General features: G+C 41.2%; 4 protein-coding genes across 6 annotated transcripts; 2 read left to right on the plus strand and 2 right to left on the minus strand.

Annotated features, from left to right (window-relative positions):
- Positions 1 to 911: 911 nt before the first annotated feature.
- Positions 912 to 3,368, minus strand: LOC132257981 (endoplasmic reticulum mannosyl-oligosaccharide 1,2-alpha-mannosidase). Its single transcript, XM_059755066.1, has 2 exons — positions 2,949 to 3,368; positions 912 to 2,885 (listed from the first exon to the last, which is right to left on the minus strand). Exons 1-2 carry the CDS (start codon positions 3,030 to 3,032, stop codon positions 1,212 to 1,214), a joined length of 1,758 nt encoding a protein of 585 aa, XP_059611049.1. The 5' UTR covers positions 3,033 to 3,368; the 3' UTR covers positions 912 to 1,211.
- A 1,278-nt stretch (positions 3,369 to 4,646) lies between these two features.
- Positions 4,647 to 6,152, plus strand: LOC132257627 (RISC-loading complex subunit tarbp2). The gene is made up of 2 exons (XM_059754615.1): positions 4,647 to 4,887; positions 4,966 to 6,152. The coding sequence occupies exons 1-2, from the start codon at positions 4,768 to 4,770 to the stop codon at positions 5,734 to 5,736; spliced, it is 891 nt and encodes a 296-aa protein (XP_059610598.1). The 5' UTR covers positions 4,647 to 4,767; the 3' UTR covers positions 5,737 to 6,152.
- Positions 6,153 to 7,277: 1,125 nt separating this feature from the next.
- LOC132258056 (gustatory receptor for sugar taste 64f-like) lies at positions 7,278 to 11,224 on the plus strand. The gene is made up of 3 exons (XM_059755158.1): positions 7,278 to 8,179; positions 9,450 to 9,702; positions 11,111 to 11,224. The coding sequence occupies exons 1-3, from the start codon at positions 7,278 to 7,280 to the stop codon at positions 11,210 to 11,212; spliced, it is 1,257 nt and encodes a 418-aa protein (XP_059611141.1). The 3' UTR covers positions 11,213 to 11,224.
- LOC132258028 (mitochondrial glutamate carrier 1-like) lies at positions 11,223 to 17,853 on the minus strand. Of its 3 annotated transcripts, XM_059755123.1 has the most exons (5): positions 17,638 to 17,853; positions 17,366 to 17,458; positions 13,847 to 13,981; positions 13,136 to 13,762; positions 11,223 to 11,832 (listed from the first exon to the last, which is right to left on the minus strand). In XM_059755123.1, the coding sequence occupies exons 2-5, from the start codon at positions 17,416 to 17,418 to the stop codon at positions 11,685 to 11,687; spliced, it is 963 nt and encodes a 320-aa protein (XP_059611106.1). In that variant the 5' UTR covers positions 17,419 to 17,458; positions 17,638 to 17,853; the 3' UTR covers positions 11,223 to 11,684. The 3 variants fall into 3 exon arrangements, with proteins under 3 accessions (XP_059611106.1, XP_059611105.1, XP_059611107.1); XM_059755122.1 differs by lacking the exon at positions 17,638 to 17,853 and having other exon boundaries at positions 13,847 to 14,001; positions 17,366 to 17,575; XM_059755124.1 differs by lacking the exon at positions 17,638 to 17,853 and having other exon boundaries at positions 17,366 to 17,574.
- Between the last annotated feature and the right edge of the window lie 813 nt (positions 17,854 to 18,666).

The raw sequence follows: 18,666 nt of genomic DNA on the forward strand, positions 1-18,666 counted from the left end.
ACGTGACAAAATGCGGATTTGGCGATCCACTCTCTCAGTAGTTTTTCTCTGCCTTCGCACATTTCTCACATTTGCGAGGGTATTGTGCTCGCCAATATGCTTAATTGCATTAATACACCATGTGACGAGATACTTGAAACATTTCAGGTCTTTCAAGTGCGAACTTTCAGAGAAATATGCAGACTAACTAATTTTTTACAGGTTTCTGCAAGTTATAAACATGATTAAATACAATAAATGTCCATAAATAGATCAATTGGTGTCATTTGAATTTAATATTCGTTGTTCTTATCTGCATTTGTAATATCTCGGCTCCGAATTAAGACATCGTCATGATCTAAACGTCATTTGAAGGATCATAAAATTCTGGTCATTTCTTATCTTAAGGTAAATGTCTCGAAAATTGAAAGAAATATCAAATTTTTTGGCACCAAAAGGAAAATTGTCCTAAATATCAAAGGTGTCTTAAACTACTTTTCGCTACTGTATCTGTGTGTCTATGTATCTCGTGTTGTGACGGAGTCTTGCCAAAAATAACAGCACAAACTTCAATTTTTGAACCATACAACTCTAGCATTAGTTTGTAATCATTAATAATTAATCCAGATTATATTAATAATACCGACTGGACTGGAAAGTGGGTCAATTGTGGGAATAATACTGTTCAAAGTTGACTGTAAGTTATCAGTTTTCCCGTCTGCCGTTCCCATTAATGTTCATTGGCAGTTAAATGGCAATTCAATATCCTTATAAACAGTTTGGATATGTATGAAGGTTTGAAAGTTGTTTCAAAGAAATTTCTCAAAGCACTTTTGCCAGAATTGTATTTTCCAAAAATGTCAAACATTCACTAAAATTTCAAATTTGGTTCTTTGAATTCTTATCCTTATAGATTGTAATGTTTTCTTCTCTTTTTAATAAATTTTCTTTTACACGTTACAATATTAGCGTGCCACAAGAGTAACTTTGTCCTAAATAAACTGATCCTACTTTATCCAAGTGTCCAGTAAACGTTTGATTTAACAACTTTTAGTGCATAATTTGTAGCACTTTTACAAATATACAATATTTTCTCTTTTCTCTCCACTTTTGTCTCTTCTCCTCTTATATAAATACTTTCTTAGAGAGAGAGTGAGAGAGAAGACAACATTCATATAAAACCGTCACGAATAAAGGGTCTATCTAAAGAGTGCTGTGCATTACTGGCAAATTCAGTGATCCCTAATGGGAAGGGGATGTGCCTCTGAGTTGAAAACATATTCATCGATATCAATCTCGTTCCTATCGTCACTGAACAGTAGATAGAAGTACTTGAGTGTCTCGCCCAAGAAGAAACTCTCCATCATGTCTCGCGGTCGCGTGTTGAGGACATTCTTCACGTTGCCAATCGACGTGTAGCCGTTCTTCACCTTCGTGTGCTTCTCGAAGGCATTGAAAATGGTCCATCCCATGTCCTGGTACGTCTTGTTGCCCGTGATGACGTAGAAATAGTACAAACTCTCAATGAACTCCGGCCTCAGGAGATTGTGGGCGTCGTTGCTCTTCACGTAAATGTCCTTGTCGCTCTCGCCGTGCAAGTTGAAGTACGTGATTTCGGGCGCAAGCTGCGTGGGTTGCTTCATGTACGTCTGGAAGCACGTCTCCAGGAGATCCTTGGCCAGCTTCAGGTGGCTCTCGGGCATGCCGTGCTTGTGGCCCAGGAGGAGAGTCCCCGGCAGATAGCACGTCAGGTGATCCATCTTGGGCTTAAACTCCTTCCCATTGATCAACTCTCCGATGTACACGTGATGCTCATTGGGCGTCTCTCTCACCAGCTGACTCAGCACACCCTCGATCGCCATGCTGTAGTCCTCGATGAGGAAGTCCTCCTCCTTCTTCCCCATCTGCAGCCACTGCTTCAGCAAGTACTCGTAGTAGCTGTCCGCTCTGGCGCCCAGCGAGATCGTGGAGAACGTCCTGAACATCCCAGTGTTGGCATTGATGAAGATCGGCACGAGTCCGTGTCTCTTCTCCAAGCTGTGGATCTTCTCATTCACCTTGTGGCTCACCGTCTCGTAGATGTCGTCGCCAGTGCTGCGCGACAGATCCCGGAACTCCAGCTGAATCGTGGTGACTTCGCTGGTGGAGCTGTCGGGCGACCACTTGGGCGAGTGCGCCCTCAGCGTGGCCAGATTGACGTCCGAGTAGGGAATGCCGGATTGTGACTCGAAGCACGGCAGCAGACGATTGCCCAGATCCGCCGCCTTCACCAGGAACATCTGCTCCCCACTCAGATGATAAGCACTCAGCAGCCCGCCCAGCACTCTGATCGTCACCTCGAACAGATTCACGTCGCGATTCACCTCGAAGGACAGCCCGCTCTCCACCCACTGGCGCGCCTCGTCGAACTCCTTGCGCAGATTCATGATGTACAGCGTGTCCAGCGCGTCCACGATGGTCAGCCCGAGGCCGAACCAGTCGTGGTGGCCCTGCGACATGGGCTTGAGGTTGTCGTGACCCCACGCGAAGGCACGATAGTTGGTCCAGGCGTGCTGGAAAGCCGCCACGACGGCTCGCTGGCGCTCATTCTGCGGCCCCGCGAACACCTTCGGGCCCTCCTGCGCTGGCGTGCGCACGGAAGTCGGTGGGTTCTCCAGCTCCGCCCTCGCGGTGGCGTCCCTCTCCTCGGCCGCCTCCACGTCATCCGGTGGTCTCAGAATAACCTCTATGGCACCAATCTCCTCCCTCGCCGGCCTCTCCGCCTCGCGCTGCTCCCGCCGCGGCGTCTCCGGCTTGTCCGCACGCACATCCCCCAGCCCCGAGTACAGCAGCAGACTCATGAGCAGGAACGCCAGCAGCACGGTGAAGATGATGTTGCGCTGGAAGCGCGACAGCTGGTTCCACGTCTGAAATGCCATCGCGTGATAAGTCAGAAGCCGGTGCAAAGGCCAACCGCGATCGATACTCACCCGCCGGAGGCTCCGTCTGCCCGTCGCCGCCTCCCCGGACGTGGGCAGAAGCAGCGAGATATGATCCCTATTCAGTTTAAGCATACTATCACAATTATCAGTGACTCAATCACAAAAATCCTAAAGAACAATCACAATTCTTCTCAGCGAGTCTCTTTGCATCATCTCATGGGGGCGCCCAAAAGTTTCGAAAAACCGCCACCAATTCACACTCCGCGATCGCCCCGCATTCACCCGCTCACAGTCTCTCGTTCGCACGCCAAATGCCCGCTGCCCATTGCCTGTCCACTGGCGGAGCGATAATTACACATTATTCGCCACGACCTCCCCATGAATGGCCCATTTTTTGCTGTTTTTCACCACACGTTCCAGTTCAACGCACATCAAAACTTTTTTGCGACTCGCACTGTCAAAATGACGGCACAAAGACCCGCCCAATAAGGGATTCTTCCGCCCGCGCACGTCGCATCGTCAGATTCGTCCACTCAGTGTCGTAGGACATGGCCAAGTTCAGTGCATTCCTCTTCCATTTCTGATTTTAATACGAAAAGAAATAATTACTAATTGATTCACAGGGAAATTGTAAGGAATTTGCAGGCGATTGCCAAAAGCCTATTTTGTATGGAAAAGTATGAGACCGCAGAGGTTATGTTTGCAATGGCTCTTCATCAGATTGACCTCCACAATAAAAAAAATTAGAGCTTACATTCCTAAGTTCGGAAAATTTGGGATAACGAGAATCGAAATCTCTGCAGTAGTGAAAATTAGGTTAGGACACTTATGAAATTGAGGCAGATTTTCCTTTTGGTGCTAAAAATTCGATATTTTTTCGATTTTCCAGACAATTTCATTAGGCCAAGAAAAATTAGAATTCAATGATCTTTCAAATGGCGTTGAAATCATGGCGATATCTCAATTCGGGGCGAGAGACAGCGGAAATTAAGTTAGGATGCTGCATATTTTGCACTAAATCCATGTTATAATCATAATACTGCCTCGGTTAACTACATAAAATTATGATTTTAGAATGTCCAGAAGACATTTTCATCAAAAAGCGCCTTGATTTGAACTTATCAACTTGATTTTTGAATGTTTTTAGCTACTGTTTAACGTTTTTGTACCATTTCTTAATTTGTTACGCACAACCGCGTCCCAAATCCTGTTCATAGATTTTTTTTTTACGAGATGTAAAATATGAGGCCAAGTTTATCGTTCAAGAACACTCATGTAGCCATGAAAATTACAGCATTTTGCTCTCTTACATATTGCTCTTTTAAATCTCTTTGATACAAAATCCCTAAAATCTCTTCAAAAACTACGGATCAGGCTTTGTGTTTCGAAGGAAAATGAAGGAAAGTAAATTTTCTTGCAGAAGTCTCAATCAGTAGCGTAGCAAAGCATCTGTTTAACTATTTTTCGTGTCACATTTTGTGCAGAGATGCATTTAGAAGTCATTAATAAATATTTTTGGGCGTTTATTGTGTTCTAGAAGACAGAAAATCAATAAAAACTTTGATAAATTTCCTAAATTTCTCAAAAAATAATCAATTCTGTGAACGTCTCTGGCACACATCGATTAAACATCGAGGAATCTCATTTTTATTAACACATTTAAAGGTATTGTAAGTCAGAGAGCTTTCTTGTCTGTCGATGGTCGGCGGACAAGTCGCGGTGTGACGCAAGTTTAACGTTGTTGCAGAAAATGACGAAATAAAGAGGCTGCGTATATATTTGTTGACCATTTTCGGGGGTTTTTGACTCTTTCCATCGCCTTTTTCATGTGAAAACTCGTGCACAAAAGCCTGCAGAAGAAGCAAAAATGGCTCAAAAGACACCAGTGACTCTCCTACAGGAGCTGTGCACGAAGAACAACGTGACAGTGCCTTTCTACGAGGAGGCGCCGAGTGAGGAAGACAAGATGTTTACAATCCGCGTTCAGGTTAGGAAATTGCGATGATTAAAAAGTGTTCCAGGGACTCCAGAGGCTCCAGAGGCTGTATTTGTGTGGCTTTTCCAGGCTTGTGAGTTGTGGGCGGAAGGCAGTGCGAGATCGAAGCAGGAGGCCAAGCACGAGGCGGCCAGGAATCTGCTGAGCGCCTTGGGATTCGACGTGCAGAGTCTGGGATTGGCGGTGACGGAGAAGGTGAATCGGGCGGATTCTGACCACGTGAAGACTCTACTGGACATCTGCCTCACGCGGGACTTGCCGATGGCCCAGTTTCACTGCATTGACGCACGCGGACCGTCTCACGCGCCCGCGTTCACGCTGAAGTGCGAAGTTTCGCAGCTGACCAAGACGGCGACGCACTCGACGAAGAAGGGCGCGAAGCAGCTGGTGGCCAAGGCGATGATTGAGCTGATACAGGAAATGTATCCGGACGACCAGAAGATCCTCGTGCCGCTCGCCATGGCGGCGCAGCAGAGCCAGGAGCGCCAGGACAGAATCTTCAAAAGCTATCGCGATTGGAAGAATTCGGATTCCAAGATTCTGCCGGGAGTGAAGCTGGCGGACAGACATAACTACTTCGTGAATGTGCCGGCGGAAACGTACGCCAGGGCGGTGGAAGTGCTGCAGCGGGACGAGACGGACAAGGAGAAGGCGTTTCTGCTGGCCAAAGCGCTCGGCCACGAGCTGAAGACGTCCAAGGAAATGGGCGAACAGGGCGAATTGGTGATTCTCGAGATGTCCTGCGACTTCGAGACGTGCCACTTTGGCTACGAGCAGCACGTCTACAGGGACTTCATCTCCTACATGACAGTCATGATGAACTTGAACTGCCGCTCGTAAACACTATTGATCAATCACGAATTCCTCGCCTAATGATGCTAATTTCTAATCAATTTAACACGATGATTTACTGAATTCACGCCGAATACCTGAAATACCCTTAAGGATTAAAAAGTGCTGTGGTGATTTAGTTCAGAAAGGGAGGAATTTCTGATTAAACCTTTTTATCTTATAGATTCTTGGATTCTTTTTTCTCATTTGTATTTGCTTCTAGTTAATTCTAGAAGCGCAACTTTATTCTGAAATAAAAATCTATTCATTCATTAAACTACACTTTCAAAAGCCACGAATTGAAATGTTTTTTAATCATAACGATTCCCAGTGAAACAGAAAATGTTAAAAATGTGTTATTTTCGTTTAACACATTCCTTTACTATTCTGAGTAACACGAAAGGTTTAAAATATGAATAAAGTGGTGGACAGATCAAAAGAAGTTGAAGGAAATGAAAGTGTTTCAATTTATGCAATATTTGGTTCTAAAACCTCGATTTTCTGTTGATTATTTTACTCTCAAGAGTTAATTTTCTATCCAAGTCATAATTTTGCTATATTTTTCTAGGTTATGTGAGAGATTTAAGACTAAATAACATCTTGAAGTGGAAATTCTTCTGCCTAAATTGAAAGCATTTTCACTTTATTAGCAGAATTGCGTCTTTTTACACATAGATAATTTATGATTTTAGGAAATAATGCTAAAGTGCAACATAACCTTAATTAAAAATAGTTAAAAAAAAGAAAGAAAGTTAATTAAAGGATTATGATCAAGAAAAATGCGCAAACGTGCAATTTTAGTGGAAGAAAATCATAGAATCGTGTGTGAAAACGTAAGTTTTAAAGCTTCCAATCAGATTTCAGTTAGTTTTCAGTTAAATTTTAGTTTGATTTCAGTTAGATTCCAGTTATTAATTGATTTTGAGTCTTGTTAGAAACAATCCATGAAGCCTGAAGTCCTGAAAAGTGATCAAAGATTTATCGTACAAATTGTGGAAGTGTCAAGAAATGCTGTAAAGATTTTAACCATATTATTATCTTCCCCTTGATTTGCGTCTTTCTTAGCGTCTTTCTTCACTAACTGCTAAATCCAATATGGCTTCCTGCTCTAATTCCAACTCTAGCGCCCTCTTATTGTAACATATAACACTATTTATCACTGATTTACTCATTATTTTCTGGTACTTTAATAATTTTGACAAATTTTATCACTTTGAAGTTCTCAACAATGAATTTTAATCAAGTTTTAATACAATTTTAGGAGAAAATACAGTTAAAATCGAAAATTTAAGGACATAATGAGTCAATAATGGTCCACATAATTTCCATTTTTCCCCTAAAATTGTATTGAAAAGGAAATTTCAGGAATCTGAATTTTAAACTTTAACATGTTTGAAATTTAACATTTCCCCGTTTTACTGAGAATCGCTCCGAAAGATTACAATAACTGGGAATTCTGTAAAACATCCCAACGGCATGATAAGCATTTCCTTCTCCTTTGCTCAAGTCTTTGCTTAAAAGACCAAATCTTGCCTCAGAATATTCCAGTCATGGGGCAGAATTTGTGGATCTCGAAGGACTTTCTGGCCTATCGTGGTGGCCACAATGGATCGACTTTCCGGGCGCTGCGCCCCGTTTTTACGGTGGCGCGGATATTTTCCCTCCTGCCCGTCGGCGGGGTTTTCGGGGACTCCCTGATGGATCTGCAGTTCAAGTGGTTCACCCTCGGGATCCTTTACTCGCTGATCGTGATCACTTTTGTCGGCTTCATGACGATAATCGCAGCGCTGAAGTTCCTGGAAGAATCTCTGACGTTCAACAACATTGTCTCCGTGTTCTTCTATCTCTACAACTTCTCTGCCATTGTGATCCTGGTGAGCATCGCCAGGAAGTGGCCTGAGCTGATGGTGTATTGGCACACGGTGGAGAAGAATCTGCCGCAGACGGAGCATCTGTGCGGCAGGAGATCTCTGCGGACGCGTCTGCATCAGCTGGTGACTTCTGTCCTGCTCCTGGCGGCCGTTGAGCACGGCCTGTCCATCGCGGCGACCATTGAGAAGTCCCACAGATGCCTGAAGTTCCACTCAACCTACCTGGAGCACTACTTCCGCGAGTCCCTGCCGCATCTCTTCATGATCTTCAACTACCATCCGCTGCTGGGCTGGTTCGGCTACCTCATCAACTTCTACTGCACCTTCGTGTGGAACTTCATGGATCTCTTCATCATCGCCATCAGCATCGCTCTGGCCACGCGATTCAAGCAAGTCAACGCGAAGATCGAGCAAGCGCGCGGCAAAATCATGAGCGATCTGTTCTGGAACACTCAGCGGAATCACTATCAGCAGGTTTCCACGCTTGTCCAGGAAGTGGACAACGTCATCTCCAGCCTCATCTTCCTGTCCTATCTCAACAATCTCTACTTCGTGTGCGTCCAATTGCTTCACAGCCTCAAGTGAGTCTTTCCCTCCACTTTGACCGTTAAATTTGTGGTTATTCAATCGTTTGTTTGAATTTTCAAAAGTTTAATTAAAAATTTTATATCAAAAATAATTTAAATATTTAATAATCGTTTAAATTTCTTGATTATTTCCTGAATATTCAATGAAAATTTGAATGCATTTCAATATTTGATCAGCTTTTCCACATTTAGCCTTGCATTTTGCCACCAGAGGGCAGCAGTTTAAGCTCTAAAGACATGTAAAAGTTTCGATTGTAGTTCCCAAAGGCAAATTCAACTCTGAGCTTGTGCTAATTTGTGGATTTTCTCTATTTTTTATCTTTTTGTCTCACATATTTTGACTTTTAAGAAATGCAAATTTAAAATACAATAAAAAAAATTGTATTATATGTCGAGCGTTGCTCAAGTTGGAGAAAAGTGTTTTCCATTCCTTAGATTTCCATATGCATTCCGTTATCCATTCCTAATTCAAACTTAGGCGTTCGAAATAATCTAGACAGACTTTTAGATCGTGAAGTCGCGAGTTCAATTCTCCTGCAGTTGCGTTTTTTTCACAGATTTTTTCACTTTTCTTTCCGTTTTTTCAGTATTTTCCTTGATTAAATATCATATTCTCTTCAAAAATTACCCTTTCTGACGCTCGGAATTGCTTTTCCCTCAGAGAGAGAGAGAGAGAGAGAGAAAGTTTTCCCCTTAACTTTCTGTTTAACATTTTATTGTCCATTCTTGGGCTCGAAACTTTTCCTAAGAAATTCTTTTAAAGCCTAAAATATAATTTTCCACAATACTCATTTGGAAAAAAGCTAATATTGCATGTTCACGTTCTTTTCCTTCGCAGATTTGTGTTAATAAGTTCGAATCCAGCTCGCGTCAAGTTTTTTTTTCACTTATTTTCCTGTTTTGGCCTTTTTTTTAAAGAATTTAATCAATTGGCTTATTTGGAGAGTTTAAACGCTTCCCAATAAATAATTATCCATCACAAACTCTCAATTATTTGTTGAATATAATGCAAATATTTAAATTTATTTGCTTTTCAAAATCTAATTTTACGGGAATTTGGAGGCGTTTAAACTTTCTTTTGCCTTTGGGAACAACAATCGGAACTTCTAAGTGGCTTTAGAGCCTAAACTGCTGCCCTCTGGCAGCTAAATGTGGAGAGAAACATTAAGATTCCTCAAAAATCAGCTTCAGACTTTCCTTTTGTGCTTTCCTTACGCAACAATTGCGATAAAGTGAACTATTTTTCTTCTCTTCTTTTCTCCAGTCCAATGGAGGATTACATTCAAATAATCTACTTTTGGTATTCACTGATTTTCCTCATTCTGCGAACCTTCGGAGTCTCTCTGTACTCCTCGAAGATTCACGATCAATCCAAGAGGCCGGCAGAAGTCATCCGATCAGTGCCAACGCCGGGCCTGAGCAGGGAAACTAAGCGATTCCTCGAGGAAGTCACAAATGAACATGTCGCGCTCACGGGGAAGAAGTTCTTTCGCCTCACCAGAAAGCTCATTCTCAAGGTAAACAATCTTACAATTCTGCGTAAGCAAATCTTAGAATTGATCAAAAGGGTTTAACTTATCAGCAGTCGTTGCAACTCTACAGATTTCGTATTTCAGTTCGTAAAAGCTATGAATTTGAGTTGCAACTTTACACTTTTCATAGTTTAAATTGTCGGCCGCCTAGCGGCGCTAGTGTAAAGTACAAATGAAGTATGAACGCCTCGGCGATGAAAAGCGAAATTAAGAGTTTATTTAATATAAATTTCAGCTGTCAAAAGTAATTTCTTTGTCCCTAATTTTAAGCTACTGATTTGAGAGTATTTTAAGCGCAGATTAGTTCAACTTCCGGCCAGTTTCTGTCCGTTTTCCTCCATTTTGACGTAAGAAAATGTCCTTGAGTGTTTGTGAAGCGTTTTTTTCCGTTTCCTCCCAAAACTAATCTACAGAAACTCAACAGAAAAGAATTACAAAGGCTTTGGAAAATCAATTAGTTTCGTTGGAAAGACTCTAAGGATGTCCGGAAACACATAACCTCAATCTGGTGCATTGAAATGTGCACAAATGGCCAGATAAATCCCAAGGGGAAAGTCAGTTGCAAGTTGAGACCATTAACTTTGTGATTATTCAATTTTTTTTCAATTATTTGCTTGATTATTACTCAAATTTTCATTATTTCGTACAAAATTCTGATTATTTTCTGTATATTTAATAAAAATTTGTTTATTTTATACAAATTCGGATTATTTTTTGATTATTTCACACAAATTCTGATTTTTTTTTAAATTATTTGTGATTTTGATTCAAATTTTGATTATTTTTCAATTTTACTTGAGAAAAAATTCAGTTTTTTAATTATTTAGTTCAGAATTTGATTATTTTGAATTTTTTTTTGTTATCTTACTTTGGAAAATAATAACTTTTTTTTGATATTTTATTTAGAATTTGATTTTTTTTCTCAATTTTACTTTGGAAAATATTTTTTCTATTATTATTATTTTATTCTAAATTTGATTATTTTGCAATTTTAATTTAGAAAACAATAATTTTTTGATTATTTTGTTCAAAATATCCTTGAGAAAATATTCCTTTTTTTATTATTTCTTTCAATATTTGGTTATTTAGATTTTTTGCAATCTTATTTGGGAAAATAATAATTTTTTTCAATTATTTTTCAATTTTATTTCAGAAAATATTAATTTTTTGATTATTTGATTGAAGAACACTAAGTTTCCTCAAAAATCGCCTTGTGATTTGCCAAAAAAAACCATCAAGAACGTCTGTTTTCTTGGTTGTCACGTGAAATGTTATGAATCGCAGCTTTATGAATTAATAACTTTGACAGCTCATATTTAAAATGTTAACGAAGCAAAGTTGCAACGACTTCTTAAACTGAAAATACTGATTTTTCAATATCTGGCTTCTTCAGATCACTGGAACGATCGTGACGTACGAATTGGTGCTGATTCAAGTGAGTCCTGGCGGAAAGGTGACAACAGATCACGCGGGAAATCCAAATCTCTGCCGATAGAATTCATAAATTGTGATTAAGACAGTTATTTGTATTTTCTCATGAACATATAAGATTTTCCTATCAACATTTTCTTCTATCCACTGATTTCCAACTCTCATTTTAATACATTCTATCAGTTCGGCAAATAAATTACAAATTCTACTTAAATTTATAACAAAAGAAGAAAAAAAAAACTGAACAGAAAAAAAGAAGTTTTCAGACATTTACAATGTGTGTTTTTTTAAAAGTGATTTTTAGCAACTATTTTATATGAGAGACTCTGTATTGATATCATTATGACTGAAAGTCTCCGGTCATTTACACCTTATTCAATATTAAACATTTTATTGTCAACATCCCACCGTCGTCTTGAGAAGACTGTCTCACAGTCAGTGAGTTGATTTGTGGCCTCAATAATTGATCAGTTGTTCCTCTTTCTTAATTGCCGGAGTATTTGACCTGTGGCTTTCACGCACTCCTCCGTGACTTCCTAATGCTTCCTGTCGATCCCGAGAATGGCTTCAGCCACGCCCAGGAAGTAAACCATCTGGGCGATGCCAAAGAGTGGCGCGATGACAATCATTCGGCACAGGCCGCCCTTGAAGAACGCCGTCACACCCTCGTTCCGGAAGGTTTTCCTGCAACACAAGAAGAGATGTTAAAGAGAGAGAGATTCAAGCTGAGGGCTGAGCCTTGAAATTCGTCAAAATCAGAATCAACAATTTTGAAAGTTTCGTGAGTCTTTTGAGTCAAAATCAGGGAAATGCGTTCGGAACGCAAGCAGAAACGTCTTTTTCTTGTTTTAATTTGGGCCAAGTTGCGGTGTTTGAGGCAGAAAATGATAAAAATGCTCCTCAAACTTAACTTTTACCCCCAAAGAATCATCATAGGGTGTCTTCTTACCACCTAAAAGTGTATGGTTTTTCATTGAATTTCAACTGGCTCTCGTTCTACGTTAGGGCGCTCTCTCTGAGGCGCTACCCGTCCCCGGATCTAGGGTCCACGGGTTTCCTAGAAGTGTCCTAAGAACTTTTCGCCCCATTTCATTGGGGGTGGTCCGGGGGTTGGGGTGGTTTGGGCTCTTAGAAGCAGAAAAAGACCCTGGAAGAAGTGCTTAAGGCCAGGATTCAGGAAGGGTATCGGGGTCAGAAATCCCAATTATGCTCAAAAGGCTTCAGTCTTGCCCTATGAAGCAGTTTATGGGCATTGGGCCCCCCGCCCTATTGCGGAGGAGCCATATTGGGTGATCATGTTATGCAAGGCAAAGACCTTTAACAGTGGGGCCCAAGGAGGACCGAGGCGGGGTGTGGCGACGGTAAATGGTTTCTGGGCTCAAAATGAAGGATCCTTATGATTTTCAGAATTTTCCGATTTTTTTTCACTGAGATATAGTGAAAATTCCTAAGTGGATCTATAATTAGTGCCAGGCCAGAAAGTGATAAAGTTCCCTAGAATCCCTAGGATCCGGCGGAGGGGCCTCATATTGGGGGTTTTGTTTTGGCTATGGATAGGCAATCAAACGCCATATTTGATATTTTTTGATTTTGCCCCAGACTACCTACAGTGGACCTATAATTAGTGCCCACGCTGTATAATCACTATTTTCTATCCGAATATCCACACTCAATTTTTACATTCTCCGTCTCTGAGCCTCTATAAAAAGTGAAAATTATCAATATAATATTAAAAACAATTAAAATAATTATTCCATTATCCATTTCCGATGCCATCGCTGGCAATTTGATACTTAAATTGCAGTAGAATCTTAAAATTGAGACATCGAGCAATCGTGTTGACTCGATTTTCTCATGTCAACACGAGTTGATTGATTTTGAGCCAATTTTGACTGGCAAATTTCTCAAAATCACTCAATTTCCACTGATTCTGACTTTGACGAATTTCAAGACTCAGCCGTCTGGGATTTTGGCGTGTTCTTCTCACATTATAGCATCGCTGATGCCATTAAATGCCACTTCGCCTTCGGCCTTCTTCAGCGCCTGAAGTCTCGTCTTGACCACATCGAAGGGATTCACGACCAGCGCCGCCATGGAGCCGGCGGCGCATCCCGAGAGGAAGGAGCACCAGAACACCGCCTCTCCCGATCCGTCCGCCTTCCGCGGCCCGAGATCGTTCAGCGTGGCGAAGAGCGGGAAGTACACGATGGAGAAGGACACGTCGCGCAGCATTGTGGCGCCAATGCCCTTGTACAAGCCCATGATGCCCTTCTCCCGCAGCAGATCCAGCGCCAGCTTCGTGGCCGACGTCTTGGGCACCGTCTTGCCGGCCAGCTTCGCCTGCGCCGCCACACGCCCGGCGTCCTGCATCTGGATCTTCAGCAGCTCCATCGGCGTGGTGATGATGATCTGACACAGCCCGGCCAGACCGCCGGCCGCCATCTGGCGCGTCACTGGCAACTCACCGGCTTTGGTGGTCAAGTGGTGACGGAAGAAGTCATTGGCGGCCAACTTGATGGCCTTCTCCGGCGTGATGAGCAGAATATTCACAGCACTGCCTCTGTACATCCCAAAGTAACCCTCCGCCTTGTACGTCTTCTTGAAGCAATCAAACCTAGAAGGGGTGGAAAAGAGTGTCAATCTCTCTCTCCCCCAAAGGAGCCACAAAGGAGCCACAAATTCCCACCCCGAAACTTACATTGATTTGTACATTCGCTCCCCATTGGGGCCCACCTGTTGATTCTGCAGGCGCGTCTTCACCAGATCCAGCGGAAAGACGCACGACACCCCAATAATTCCCGCAATCCCGCCATTGATAATCTTGGGCACGAGTCTGCAGGAGAAAAAGACATCCTTTATCAAGCATTGAGGGCGGCTGTGGCTCAATAGTCAACGTGTTTCACTCTCTACAGTCGTGTGTTCAAATCCCACCGCTTGCAAATGTTTCAACCACTGTTGTGCCTTTACATGGTAAAAAATACCTCTTTACATTTTACACGTAAAGAATGTGTAAAAAATGCAAAATGTTAAGTAAAAGTTAAAATGCGAGGGTTGCTCAAATTGAAGAATGGACGAAAATCTCACATTTTCGCGCCATTTTCCTTCCATTTTCACACTCTCTCTGTGATTTTCTTAACAACCTTCAAAGTTTTTATAGCATTTACAACATTTAGAATAGTTTCAAGGCCCAGAATAAACATTAAAAGCGGCTAAAAGGAATTTAGGAGTGAAAACTTAGTGAGATAAAAGCAATTTCGGGCGTCAGATGGCGTTATTAGAGATAATTCTTGAAGAAATTGAGGGAAAAATGTCGATTAAAAAGGGATAAAATGAAGGAAAATACACGAAAAAGGCAAGAGAAGTGAAAAATAGATGTGAAAAAAACCCGAATTGAAAGAGAATCGAACCCGCGACTTGACGATTTTCTGCTGAATTCTCTTAAAAGGAAGATTTGCGCTGGAATTCCTGCAAATCTTCCTAATTTAGACAATTTCCAAAACTCACTTTTGAATTACTTTTGAAGAGAAAGAATATGTTTCAAAAAGAATGGATTGGAATGGAAAGGAATGGATTGTGGAATATTGGTGGAATTTTGAGGAATGGAAACCACTTTTCTCCCCACTTGAGTAACCCTTGGGATCTATTGTAATCTATCTGTCTATCAAGCATTCAAAGCGTCTGTGTTTTGACCAAATGCTGAAGAAAAGCGCGTATAAATAAAATCCCGGGAAATGGAGAGTGTGTGGATCAAGGCGGGAGTGTTTTCTGGCGTCTGGCCAGAAAATCACAATCACGGGTTGGAGTTGAGAGACAAGCATTCAAGCAATGAGCCAGACAGAGAGTTCAGCAATTTCTCAGACTTTTCACTGTCATCAGCTTCGGGATGCGAGAATGAAGTGCATTCGAGAGATTCGTGATATGTTCAAAGGGTGAATCATTGATGAATGTCAGAGATTTTCATTTACTACTAAATCTATCTAATCTCGAGATTCGCGATCAATCAATTTACCTCAAGGGGCATATATTACGATCGGAAGTGGTGTACAGATTTTATGGAAGGATTCTTGTACATTAGAGGCATTTTCTAATTTATTTAGCTTCAAAAAGTCAATTTAATTACTTTTCTAGGTTATGTGATTGATTTAAAATAGATTCTGGTGTTCAAATAACCTTTAAAATCATCTAATTTGTCTTTAAACTGAGAAAATTTCTGTTTTTCTTGGCACAGTTGAACATTTACGTTCGTAAAACTTCAGTGGATCAATTTTAGTAGTATAAAACAGCTTAGAAGTCAATTATAACCTCAAAAACGTCATTTCAGTGTCACTTTTCTTAGTTATTTTCGATATTTCTGTGTCTTAAAGTGACAAATTCAGCCTCATTTACTGATAGAAACGGTAGAAACATTGTAATATTCGCTATATTTACTCATTTCTAAGTTTGAAAGGATCAAAATGAGGCCAAGAGAGAGTTTTAAACCGAATTCAAAACTTCACAATTTAATCAGACGTTTTCTACGCATTTTCCCATGACAAAACTAGAAAATCAAGACAGAAATTGTTCATAAACAAACACTAGAACATTAAAATCATTTCATATAATCTGTAATCTAATGAGTCGTTGCAACATTCCGGATTCTTGAAGAGTTCTGCCGGCCAAAATGTCCAGGAAAATGCTTTGGAGAATCAATTAATGTCTTCGGAAAGGCTCTAATGATGTCCGGAAGCACATAATCTCAATCTAGTGGTTGGAATTGTACACAAAATTACCAGAAAAAGCATCAATATTGTGTATTTCCTCGGTTTTCACGTGAGTTTTCTGGCTCTTCTTGTCTTTGCGCGACGAAAAATAACGTTTGAAACGTTTCAAGTCTCGCAGAAGATAAATTTCCCACATGAGTAACCAAGGGGGAGATAATACAGTCAGAAGTGGTGTACAAACTCAGCAGAAGTACTTAAGAAGTGGAAGTGTTGAAAAGTCTACAATATTTCTTTCCTGAGAGCAAATTTTACTGACAGATTATCTAAATTCTTTGAAATTCCTTCGATTTTCACGAAAATTAAAAAAAAGTCTTTTCGAGGTTATGTCATGAACCAGGGACAAATTAAGTGAAAAATTAATATTCTATCAAGTATTCTATTGGCGGAATTAGATATTTATATGCAATAAACAGTGCTTTTCTGAACCTTTGATGCCAAGAAACACTGCAAATTGTGCTAAGATTGAACATAACCTCAAAAATGGTTTTTTTTTGACTTGGAAAATGTTCATTTAGAAAGCTTTTAAAGCACTTTTGACTCTGAATCAGCAGTTTTGAGTTCATTTTGTGATCTAGAATGCACCGGAACGGAGTATTTGATGATCTTTTAGATATATTTTGAGGTTATGGTCGGAAAAATGCCAAAAAATGCATTTTCAAATCGATTTTCACAGAAATTTTGAATGGAAACTTAAGAAATTCAATAAAATTTAAGCTCTGGAAGTGTCAGGCAAATTCGGAAGTGTTTGGAAGTGATGTACAGATTAAAGGCATATTATCTCCCCCTTGTTAGTAACTGTTATGAATCGTAATCTTGCAACGACTTTTGACGAATTCATATTTTTGACAGTTTATTTAAAATGTTACAACGACGCTTAAGTCTGAGTCTTAAAACGTTCAGAAGTGTCTGAAGTGTTGAAGATTCGAGGAATATTATCTGCACCTTGATTTAACCCGGGTTTTTGACGATCTTGACCCAATTGGTTGTGAATGAAATTGTAATTTACGACATTTCCAGATGATTTGCATACGAAACGCCCTGCAGTTGCGCATCTGTGGAATGTCTCTCGAACACCCTGTTCTTGTTCATCAATTCCCAAATTGAAGTGTGGCTCATGTTGGACGCGCTATCAGTCGCTCTTCTCATATCACTCAAAACAGACAATAAATTGTTTGCTCGCCACAGATAAACGCGCACTCAGAAGCAATTATCGGGAAAATGTCAATGAGCAGATTGAGAATATACAATCAATTTGGAAGTTGGCGAATGAGTTAGATCAACATTCACTCGATCGGGAAACTCTTGGCTGTTGCCATGACATCGCGCGCGCCTCACGCGATTCTGTGTATCCATTTTCCATGGAGCACGCGCTGGTGGCTCGTCGTTAAACAAGACCAGCGTTATGTAATGTGTCGCCAAGGACACTCTCGCGACTGACCAGAGCGTGGAAGACTTACGAGAATTGCTGTTTCTGGGCCTGCTGACCTGGCTGGCTCGCTGAGGACGACATTGTTGCCACTTCCGGAACTGTTGGCAGGGCGAAGAAGAATCTGAGGACGAAATGCACAAGATAAGAGCGATTTCCCAATCATCAATTGGCCCATAATGTCGCTATCTATAAGCATTGCCAAAAGTGATAACACTGTCTCGAGATTATGTAATTAATCGGCATTATGAGGACAACTTGATTGAGGAATATCGCGCTGAAATTTGGCCTTCTGTCACTCACGGAGAAAGAGAGAGAGAAGCGGATGGCGCGGGCTTGGAATGGTCTCGACGGGGCTCTGGTGATGCGCTAAGGAGGCCCAGACTCCACTTGACTCCCACTTGCTGGTCTGTCTTGAGGAATTTCCACCCAAAAAAACGGACCCAAACTGTCCCGATAAATCAATAAACACGCCGACAAATCCGCACGAAACAACTTGACAGATTCCCGGACGGCGACTGGGCTAGTCCAAGTGCTCGCGAGACAGACTCGAGGAGAGAGAGAGAGAGAGAGTCTCTCTTCGCGACATGCGCTCTTCTCTCTCTCTTCGGCTGCTCCAGCGACTTCGCCTCTCTCTCTCTCTCGCGCGCGCTCTGCCATGTGATTACGTAACGGAAAACAGCTGATTTGGACACATCTTTGGCGAGAGCTTTTGCGCTGGAAGTTCCACTGGAAGTTGTGCCTCCGAAAGTCCTTCTGGCGCGCCTTATCCGCGCCCCAGTTAAATACTCATCTCACCGCACGATGTTCCTGAATTTGTGGCAAAATCTTGAATTCTCAAGTGGCAGGAATTCCAGCCGAATGGAGTCAATACAGCACGTGCAGAGGCATTTTCTTTGGGAAAATATGAAAGTAATTGGATCTAAATAGCAAATAATAAGACCCTTTGGAGGGAAATTACTTCCGCACTATTTAATTTCTCCTCCACTTTTAGTCTTTCACCTTTTTCTTTCTTCTCAGCCTATTTTCATTCGCAATTCTCTCTTATTCACAGATGTGGTATTTTAACAGGAAAAATTAGAGTTCGACGAAAAATCAATAATGGCAGGAAAAATATAGGGAAAAAGCACGTAAAAACCTGAATAATTACATTGAGGAAGAGAATTTGAAGAAAGAAATTTTCGATATATATTGTAGGGGAGAGTGAGGCTTCGGACGCGCCTTTTTCGAACAGAAAATGTGAATCAAAGCATCTCAAAGCTTGATGTCTTTCTCTGCTGTAAAACTAAAATGTTTTCGGTTCTAAGAGCTTCAATATCTTCAAATGCTTAG

Source organism: Phlebotomus argentipes, unplaced genomic scaffold (genome assembly GCF_947086385.1).
Source record: "Phlebotomus argentipes unplaced genomic scaffold, Phlebotomus argentipes genome assembly scaffold_4, whole genome shotgun sequence".
Classification (NCBI taxonomy): Eukaryota; Metazoa; Arthropoda; class Insecta; order Diptera; family Psychodidae; genus Phlebotomus; species Phlebotomus argentipes.

Excerpts from the sequence above, each read along its gene's own strand:
- LOC132258028 (XM_059755122.1), bottom strand. The coding sequence starts at position 17,533 with ATGCTTATAGATAGCGACATTATGGGCCAATTGATGATTGGGAAATCG. Across the intron at positions 14,002-17,365 it reads GCCCAGAAACAGCAATTCTC|GATGTCTTTTTCTCCTGCAG; the intron begins GTAAGTCTTCCA and ends TGCTTGATAAAG. Across the intron at positions 11,833-13,135 it reads GGCATCAGCGATGCTATAAT|GAAAACCTTCCGGAACGAGG; the intron begins GTGAGAAGAACA and ends CTTGTGTTGCAG.
- LOC132257627 (XM_059754615.1), top strand. The coding sequence starts at position 4,768 with ATGGCTCAAAAGACACCAGTGACTCTCCTACAGGAGCTGTGCACGAAG. Across the intron at positions 4,888-4,965 it reads TGTTTACAATCCGCGTTCAG|GCTTGTGAGTTGTGGGCGGA; the intron begins GTTAGGAAATTG and ends TGGCTTTTCCAG.
- LOC132258056 (XM_059755158.1), top strand. The coding sequence starts at position 7,278 with ATGGGGCAGAATTTGTGGATCTCGAAGGACTTTCTGGCCTATCGTGGT. Across the intron at positions 8,180-9,449 it reads CAATTGCTTCACAGCCTCAA|TCCAATGGAGGATTACATTC; the intron begins GTGAGTCTTTCC and ends TCTTTTCTCCAG. Across the intron at positions 9,703-11,110 it reads CCAGAAAGCTCATTCTCAAG|ATCACTGGAACGATCGTGAC; the intron begins GTAAACAATCTT and ends TGGCTTCTTCAG.
- LOC132257981 (XM_059755066.1), bottom strand. The coding sequence starts at position 3,032 with ATGCTTAAACTGAATAGGGATCATATCTCGCTGCTTCTGCCCACGTCC. Across the intron at positions 2,886-2,948 it reads GCAGACGGAGCCTCCGGCGG|ACGTGGAACCAGCTGTCGCG; the intron begins GTGAGTATCGAT and ends ATGGCATTTCAG.